Source organism: Rhyacophila brunnea, unplaced genomic scaffold, assembly GCF_057557595.1.
Source record: "Rhyacophila brunnea isolate RB1 unplaced genomic scaffold, BYU_Rbru_1.0 scaffold_6, whole genome shotgun sequence".
Lineage (NCBI taxonomy): Eukaryota > Metazoa > Arthropoda > Insecta > Trichoptera > Rhyacophilidae > Rhyacophila > Rhyacophila brunnea.
This window is the reverse complement of record NW_028233276.1, coordinates 5,356,949-5,366,750: the sequence shown is the minus strand read 5'-3', so window position 1 is coordinate 5,366,750 and position 9,802 is coordinate 5,356,949. Positions and strand designations below refer to the sequence as shown.

At 33.2% G+C, this 9,802-nt stretch overlaps 1 protein-coding gene across 1 annotated transcript; it reads left to right on the top strand.

Annotated features, from left to right (window-relative positions):
* The first annotated feature begins 235 nt into the window (after positions 1 to 235).
* On the top strand, positions 236 to 8,766 carry LOC147065139 (cytochrome P450 6k1-like). Its single transcript, XM_085956479.1, has 7 exons — positions 236 to 344; positions 1,744 to 2,466; positions 3,204 to 3,355; positions 3,693 to 3,811; positions 6,073 to 6,175; positions 7,739 to 7,990; positions 8,375 to 8,766. The coding sequence occupies exons 2-7, from the start codon at positions 1,745 to 1,747 to the stop codon at positions 8,539 to 8,541; spliced, it is 1,515 nt and encodes a 504-aa protein (XP_085812605.1). The 5' UTR covers positions 236 to 344; position 1,744; the 3' UTR covers positions 8,542 to 8,766.
* Positions 8,767 to 9,802: the final 1,036 nt, after the last annotated feature.

The following is a 9,802-nucleotide window of genomic DNA, read 5'->3' as shown; positions in this document are numbered from 1 at the left end:
ATGTTCAGTTTCTACTATGCGTGTTCTACACGCAGATTTTAACATTTTTTTAATATAGATTTCTGAAGAATGCTAATTAAAGAGTAGTACATCTGTGGGCACTGGCGCTACTTAACCACGTGCTATAGTAAGTATTTTATTACGTTTGTTTGATTGACTACATCTGCATTAAATCGCTCTACTCAATGACTTGCAGAATTTCATTATAAGTAGATAATGTTATCATAAGTTAAAAATTTGACACTTCTGGTTCTATAATTGAAATAAATTAAACAATTTACCCCAATTTTTGTTAATTTCTATGTGGCTGTTCTTCAAATAGTATCTTTTTATCCCGAAAGCAAGTAAGTAGTAGCTATTGTATATTTTTAATTTTGTTAACAGTTATTAGTTACCTATAGTCCACGCACTTTACAGAGTCACTGTTGTATGCTAAAATTGCTTCACATCTGGATTGGTATTATTTGTGTGTATGCATTAAGGTCTGTAATAAAACCCTACTTAGAACCGCCTGCAATTATTACTTTATCACCAATTGGTTAGACGTACGGTGCAGGGGCGTAAAGGGCGGAGTTTCTATTGTTATTAAGAGTCGCTGGTCATAAACAGGTCATAAACTCATTCTTTGGAGTCGTCTACAGTGTGTTCATCTAGTGACTGTTATCTGGCTATCTATATAGCTGGGCGCGTATTTAGTGTCCAATGTATGAAATTATGTTCTTCCTATTATTTATTTTACTTTGACAGCATTATACTTATAGTTGAAAATGCCATTTGTAATTGTTCTCAGAAGTCCTAATGATTATATGTAAAATTAAATGACATTGCCAACAAAATTATGTATTTACGGTATTATAATTGTCTTTAATTGTTTAGTTCTCTATAAATTTATAACTAATCTGTTAAATAACGATAATGATATCGTTGAGGCTAATTCATAAATTCCAAAACATTGTATATTCCCAATCCCAACTAAATAAATAATAATACAAGATGTTTTCATCGAATTGTAACTATCAGTATAAGTAAATAATATACAGGTACCTACGTTCTAATGTACGCACTTTATTCCATATTTTATTAAAACAATAAGTCATAAAAATATGCTTATTTACCGTAATTCTTCATGCACACCCTGTGTCAACACTACCAAAGAACACCAACACAACTGCAAATCATTTTTAGTGTACAACAGTGTCCCTGTAGAACGAAATACCTCTACCTAGCTATTAAAATATTAGAAACAGTACATTTTTCAGCTTTTCATGGTAATCATATGAATACGTGTATTAATTAAGGCTCTAAGTACCAAAAAGTAGTATTGTCTGTAGTTACAAAATACTGAGTCATTGCAGTAAAATTTCATGAAGCAGACCTTTTGAAAAATGTGGTTTTACAGTGTGAAGCAATCACGGCAGCTTCTATAATTTTAGGTATTAAGAACTCGCAAGTGTCAACACACCATCGTCAGCCATTTTATATTGAATGAGTTTGACCACTGTAGTGCTATTTACACCATTATAAATAAAACAGGCCAACGGAGTTACAACGTCGACAGGTTTAAATAGTTTGCTGTATTTTTTTTACTTGCTTGAGGCACTTAGACCATAGTTGAAGTTATTGGCGTTAGTATGTAGAACACTTTTCTATAAAAATGTCAGTTTTTTTGTTTTTGGTACTTAGCGCCTTAATTAATACACGTATTCATATAATATATCGTAATAATAAAATACTCTTCCACAGGATGCCTTTTATCTTTGCGAGTTGGTTGTTGGAGATCGGGGCATATCTTTTCACATTACTGACAATTGTCTACGTCTATTTCACATGGACATTCGATTATTGGAAAAAGCGAGGAGTAAAATTCATAAAACCGTTACCGATTATTGGAAACTTCGGTAGCTGGGCATTCTTACAAAAGGACATTGGGGGAATGTTCAAAGAGATTTATGACAAAGGCCTCGGGAATGATTATGTTGGATTATGGGTATTCAGAAAACCAGCTCTCATGGTAATGTCACCAGAATTGATCAAGATGATTTTGGTCAAAGATTTCAATCATTTCGACGACAGAACTACACAAGCAGATAGAGATTATGATCCGTTGGGCTCTGACAATTTATTTTTTGGGAAGAACCCTCACTGGAAAGTTATGAGATCAAAGTTAACTCCGTTGTTTTCGTCATCTAAAATGAGGTTGATGTTTGGGTTAATGGACGACATCGGGAATGATCTAGAAACGGCCATTTTGAAAAAAGGGAATGTTGCCGTAGAAGTTAAAGATTTAACAAGCAACTACACAACTGATGTCATTGCTACAACTGCGTATGGATTAAAAGGGAATTCGCTTTTGGATCCGAAATCTGAATTTGCTATATTCAGAAAAAAATTATTTAGTCTTAATTATCGTCGATTAATTGAGTTTATGTCGATATTTTTCCTTCAAGGACTTGCAAAAATCCTAAAGTAAGTTAAAATAAATGAATAAACTAACTTATAGATTGAGGATTAAATGAATACAAGTGTACTGGTGACCAAGTTGAATAAATCAACTTCAAAGTTAAATATTCGATTATAATTATTAGTAACGACTCCACGATGGTCAACCTGCTTACGCGTCGGCTTCTAATGTTGTGGGTCTCAGGTTCGAATCCTGGGTCTGAAAAATTCACATATTGTTTTTCAATTTGCGTTTGGAGTCACAGTATGGACCTAATAGGTTGAGCAAGTGGCTAACATCTATTTCTAAAAAATCTGTTAATACAAACCTCCACTCTGCGGTGGCCCATATGATCCTATTAGGATCGGATATGGTCTAAAGAAAGAAAGAATTATTATTCTAAGTACAGTGAACCCCCGATTTTATGTTTTTTGTATGGACTGATAAAAAAACCTTAGTAAAAGAAAAATGTATGTTGAGGGTATTGGACATTTTTAAAAAATTATACAAATTAGCTGAGAGCATATTATTATTAAGATAAAACCTTTTCGAAAATATTCCTTTGTGGATGTAAACAAAAAAAAAAACGACAAAAAACTTGGTCTTGGATACTGCAGACATAGCTAAAAGAAAATATACATAAATGAATTCAGGATTCATTTCAATGATTTGCATGCATTGAATTAAGTAAACAAACAAAAAAACAACTGAAAGCTACAACAAAACTTATTACTGTCAATAAAATGTTCATACTGTTACTCAGGTGCAAAATATTTAATGAAGAGACTTCTCAATGGATGCGAAACATCTTTTGGGATACAGTAGCCAAAAGAAAAAAAACAAATGAAGTCAGGAACGATCTAATTGGTGCATTGATAAATCTCACAGATCAAGAAACTGAAGATTCTATAATGAGTAAGTAGTGAATGCTTTCGGTTGGTTACAAACATTTGATTTTTACATAGTTCGCATGTTTTAAATTCGGCAAACACAATATTAGTATCTTCTGCGAATTGTTTACACACTTGTAGCAGTGGACATAGCAACACCGGCGACAAGCAAACAATACTGAGAGAAAGAACGGTTTGGTCATTCCCACGCGAACTGGCAACGGTGATGCATACCCAACCTAAGACTAAAGACTAAACATAAAAGTGAAGATTAGGGAATTAGGATTCTCCGTTATACGGTAGCCCTTAATATCATAATATTATAATCTATAACAATACCTACATGGTTCGATTCCCAACAGAATTTCGAGGAGACAGCTTAGTGGCGCAAGTGGCAGTATTTTTCACGGCAGGTAATGAAACATCTTCTACGGTAATGACTCTGTTGCTGTACGAGCTTGCTCTCCATCCTGAAATCCAGGTGATTATGTAACTATATAACCCTTAATTGCATGATATGGCCTTTCAGTAACAAACTGTATTATTCTGTATATTTTTTTGTGTGAATGAAATTTTTTTTAAAAACTTGCAGTTCTCTGCAATGGACAAAGTGTGCTAACAAAATAGTTATAGGTTTTATTCACAGGTGCCATTGTTAATTATTTATAATAATATTAAGGGGGGACATGCTCAGCGTAGGTCAAAATGGGGCTTTTATTGTGCATAAAGTATTTTTATTATATAAAATAGTTTTCTTTTAAACCTCTCGCTCTAATGTTTTAGAATATAGTCATATTTCAGTACATAAATGTGCAGTGGTGTTAAGATTTTTTACATTTGAGGCGTCTAATTCCAAAAAGCGATAAGTCCACATTTGGTCAAAATCGAGAAAAAAATACGCACGTATTCTTTGTATAATTTTACATAATATATATTGATCTATAAATTCCAAAACCCGACATAACCCTACGAAAAAAAATATTTTAAGTCTCGATTTATTACAAAAAGCGCCAAGTCCGTGTTCAATTCAACCAATAAGGGAACGTTCAATATTGAAAAGGGCGTCTCCCATGCCAAAGCATCTAGTAAACTTATGACAGTGCCACGGAAATATGTGCCTTATGCGGCGTAAATTAAAAAGTGAAGTACAAATAGCGCTAGGTCCAATTTTATTTTGCCTATATTTATTACATTTAAGAGTTTATCGGCTGAAACAAATTCCCATTTGGTTCTAATTTTGACATAGAATACAACGGAGAAAATAATCTCACGTTAAAACAAATAATAATTGGAGCTTGAAACATAAAAACGTTGTTTCCCGAAAATATTGAATTGTGGACTTGTCGCTTTTTGTAATTAGACGCCTCATTTATTAATTTTTAAACGCATTTATAAAACCATCAGTATAATTTATGTCGACATTATTATAGTGAAATATTTACGATAAAAAATTATATTGATAATCTCTGTGATCCCAAGTTTGACAAGAATTAGGCATTTTATTATTCAAAAAATGGGCAAGATTAACACATTTGAAGATAATTCTAAAGATACTGATTATAAGCTATGTCTTTGACCATTCAAATATGATAAACATTTTACGAATAATGATTGCTTTATAATAATTATTGACCTAAGAATAAGGTAGTGTTTTTTTGAAATATGCCATTTCTTTTGGCATTCCCCAGTGGTTAAGCTACAACATACGGCCGTAGCCATAAATTGACAAATTAAAACTGAAGTAGGGAGTAAGAACATGTTAACGCGTGTGTTTGAACATGTACCTAACCGAAAAAAAAATCTTTTTTTTTTTAAACGGTCATTAAGATATTGAGCCATTTCAAAATTTACCCAGGAGCCTCTATTAAATTACAAAATGGCAATTGAGGAGGTAGCTAGAACAAAGACCCATAAGCCAACAGTGTGTTTTGAGATACAAGGGTTTAAAGTTTTCAATTTTTCAAGTTTTCAACCAATCTGACATTGACACGTTAACAAAAAAATGTTCTACCAATGTAACGAAACAAAATAGCCAAATGAAAATTTGCTCGACTGTGGACAAGACCGTGAGGAATCCATTTCTGTATTCTCCATAAAAAGGGCCTATAGTACTATGGGCCTTTGTTCGAGTTACCTCAATTCAAAAATTTCAATTTTCTAATAATTACTGTTAGATTTGATTAATTTTCAGTGTAGACTTGTATTTTATGGTGCTGAATACAAATTCGAAGCTAAACGTGATATGTTGTAATTAGAACCCAAGATGGTGACCAAAAATTACATTGATTAATTTTTGTTTCTGATTCGATTGATTATTTTTTAATCAATTGTATTAAATTTAGTGTATAGAAAGGTTTCACATCTTTTAGAAGTTAGATATATTATATTATTGTCATTGTATGATTTTCTCTGTGCCATACATAAAGTGTTATTTTAATCTTATTATCAGAATTTAAAGTTAAGAGTATGTCTTATAATCAATGCAATATATTATTTTGATTTAAGTAGTATATTGTTTTAGTAGGTATTTCAGGTAAGTACAGGGATTTTCAAAATAATATCTTGGTGACGCATTTCCCGCATTGTGTGACCTCAGATGTATTTTAATTTACAAGATAACAAAATATTTCACCCTCTGATGAGTTTTTTTATGTTGCAATAGTCTGTGATTGAAGTCATTATGAACCTTTTGCCATCAGTTTAGAGTACTAATCAAATTGTGTTGTGATGAATTCTTTTTAGGATAACCTAGTGACGGAAATTTTAGAGTCATTGGAGGCAACGAATGGAGAATTAAACTATGAAGCACTACAGGAGATGTCTTATTTGAATATGTGCATATCAGGTAATAGAACTAATCAAAATTTTCATAACACATCTGTTTTACTAGCTTTCTGTGTACATTCTATTCCAGTGGTGGCGAACCTATGGCACGTGGGATGATTTTGCTTGGCACGCTTTGAAGAGAAAAAAATATAATAAATGACAGATCGCATTGTATAAAAAATAGCAGAGAAAATACTCTTCAAAAATAAGCATTACGTTATTAGCTCTACAAGTAATAGAAAAAAAGATAATGTTGGGTACATGACATCGATACGAAAAGGGAAAGATTTGGGGAGTACCACCGCCTCTGTATTGAGCGTCAATCTCATGAAGATAGATTTTTTTTTATATTTTCTTATGTCACGTGTAAGTTTCAAGGAACTACATGTCCTGAGAAAACTGAAGATTTCCAATAAATAACTCCGTGTCTTCCGCCATCGCGTGGTCGATTTTGTAATTTGGTACAACTTTATCACTACCCGCTGCGATCACTTTTGGTTCGCAGCGACAGATCACCCTGTGTGTAGCGGAGATTCTACTATCTTGTGTATACAATACAATTAGATCGCTGTGCCTCAAATCTATCTACAATTAATTATGTTTTCTAATCGAGCAATCGATTTATTGCATAAAGGTTTTGAATATGAAATCCCACAGCAACCATCCAAACAACAACTTGAACAATTTGCAGTAGATACAGAATTAGCATTAGTTGGAGCAACTTTGTTGGAGTCAACAACGGAGTGGAACAACGTTGGAGTCATGACTATTGTTTTATATACAATAAATACCTATTTAATAAAACATACGTTGTTGATTCTTAAGGTTCAAATATATTGTGATCACGTTATGCTATTACAGTAAGCTGCCGCTACGGAAAAAAGGTATAATGTCGTTTTTATTGGTACCTATTTAAAATGTTATCAGAGTGATGCTCCCATTCCGTAGCACATTTTGAACCTTTAAACGAACATAGTCAGTTCGCAAAATCTGCCAAAATCACCGGAACAATAATGAGGTCACCTCACCCGTACCACGCTGCATTGACACCCACATGACTCAATGAATTTTTTTTATCATTTTCTACGTGCCTACACATTTTCGACTCATGTCAAAATCGCGTGTTTTTTATTTTTAGTGGTTGGCACTATGTATTTTCTATAAGAATGTTGTCTATTATCTATGGTCTACAGGTTGGGTTCTGTTCAAAATATTATCTATGGATGCAATATCGCAAGTAATTTTAACGTAGGAACGCACATGTAGAAACTGTTAAAATTAATTGAAATCGGCATGAATAATAATTCAAAATTCTAATACATTAGAGTTGTGCACTCTCCATCATTGAATTTATAGAGATAGTGATCGTTCAAAATAATCTGCGGAATGATGAAACCATAAACTAAATTTGTCGCCGTGACAGCATGTCGTGACAGTACGTGACATGCATCATAATGTATTTGAATCTTTATAATCGCATAAAATCCTTCATGTGTAACGAACCAATAATCAATTTGTAGAATAGTACTGAATAATGTTTTCACTATTGTTAAATAATATTATCCTTTGTATTTTGTAACAGAAACCCTTCGTCTATATCCACCATTACCATTTTTGGACCGAGAATGCACAAAAACATACAAAGTACCGGGAACATCTTTTGTCATTGAGAAAGGAACATTTATTTACATCTCACTAATGGGACTACAAATGGATCCGCGATATTTCGAAAATCCAGAAAAATTTGTTCCGGAGAGGTTTTCCAAAGACAGAGCTCATGAGATTATACCTTTTACTTATTTACCACTCGGCGAAGGTCCAAGAAACTGCATAGGTGAATTTATTTGATTTTCATAAATTGTTTGGCATCATAATAATATACTGACTGCCCTGCTAAGAAAAAAGACAGTGCTTTGGTTTTGGTGAAATGAGAACCCAAATTTTAAACTACCTTTTATCTTATATTATTTGTATATACCTCTCGCGAGGTATTAGTGTACATCTGTCCACAATGCTATCAACATAATATGAATCTAGCTAGAAAATAACATATAAAACACAATTTAAAATTTTAGCACATTTCATGAACAATATCACTAATAAAATAAATTAATACAAAACTGGTCCAAGCATTGAACCTTGAGGTACACCAAAATCATTAATTGATTATTGATGTTAATGTAATAGATACTACCTACATTGATTATTTTGACTTCAGGAGGTCGGTACGGTCTCCAGCAGGTCCGGATTGGAATAATTCACATTCTGAAGAGATTCAGGGTGGAAAGATGCGCAGAAACAGTAGTCCCAATCGAGTGGCAAACTCTAACACTATCCCCCACTTCTAAAAATGGAATGTTTCTTCGGTTTGTACCAAGAGATTAGAGACAAAACGGCCTCCACAAACTTGACGATGAAGAGTGTCTATTATGCAATTATATTTATTGTTATTAATCGTACACATAGAATAATATTTCTAATAAATTGGTATTTGTCTTTTACCAATATTTATTTTCTAAATGTTAAATATTATAGAAGTAAACAAAGCCATTATCTTCGGAACTCAAATGAAGTAATATATTGAAAAAAAATATATTTTTATATTGTCGAAACAAACTTTTTTTCCTAAACCTACCCAAAGCTATATCGAAAAATAATTATTCACTGTCAGGCTTATAATTTCGTGGGTCCCATGCTCAAATTCCCGGGTCTGGCAAAAAATCACATGTTTTGTTTTTCAATGTGTGTTTGGACCTAATAATATGTTGGGCAAGTGATTATTAACATCCATTTCTCGTAAAACAAAAATCTCTTCGTGAGGCGGCTTAGTTCCACTCAGGATTGTAGTGCCAATTTAAAAAAAAAAAGAAACATGATAGCTTTCAAGCCATCTTTTGTATAACTAATGTGGTAACACTTAACGTGCACAAGAAGCAGGTAGGTTTATTGCCTACGGTCGTTATCGCCGACAGTACTTAGAGCACACCTGTTGAATCGCCTTGTCTTGCTTGGCGCCCCTTCCAATCTCTCTTATTTTCCACCCAGGCTATCAAACCTAGTTGCTATAATTTAAAATGTATCACAAAACACTATATTAATGCATTGGACATATAAAATGTCACTGCATATTAGATAACGTAGAGAAAGGACGTAGAAAAAGGAAGAGAAAGGTAGAAAGGAAGAGATTCTTCTGTCTAAAATTCACTTTGCAATGGTGTTAGTATCATTTGAAAGTAACTATACCAATAACTAAATGAGTCGCTTGCACTGCAACAAAAATTTAACACCATTTAACCAGACAACAGATTAATAACAAAGAAACGTGAAAACCAGTCGCCCCAGAGCAAGACTTTGAAGTCTTTTCGGATGTTACGGTATTAAAACTTTTATTTAATTCTTTAGTTCGAAGCAGGCTTGAGTGGGTCTATTGTTTGGGCACTGCATCAGTTGAAGTATGGCCTTATGGTGGAGAGGGTTCAGAAGAAATTCTTGAGACTCCTTTATTTGAGGTTGTACGGATACTATCCGTGGCTTTATCCAACTGACTTTCTCTTAGGCATGCTTACATACTGCAGTCTGCAATTTAGAAGAAATCTTTATTTAGCTACGTATTTTTTTCGACTTATTCGAGGTATAAATGAGAACT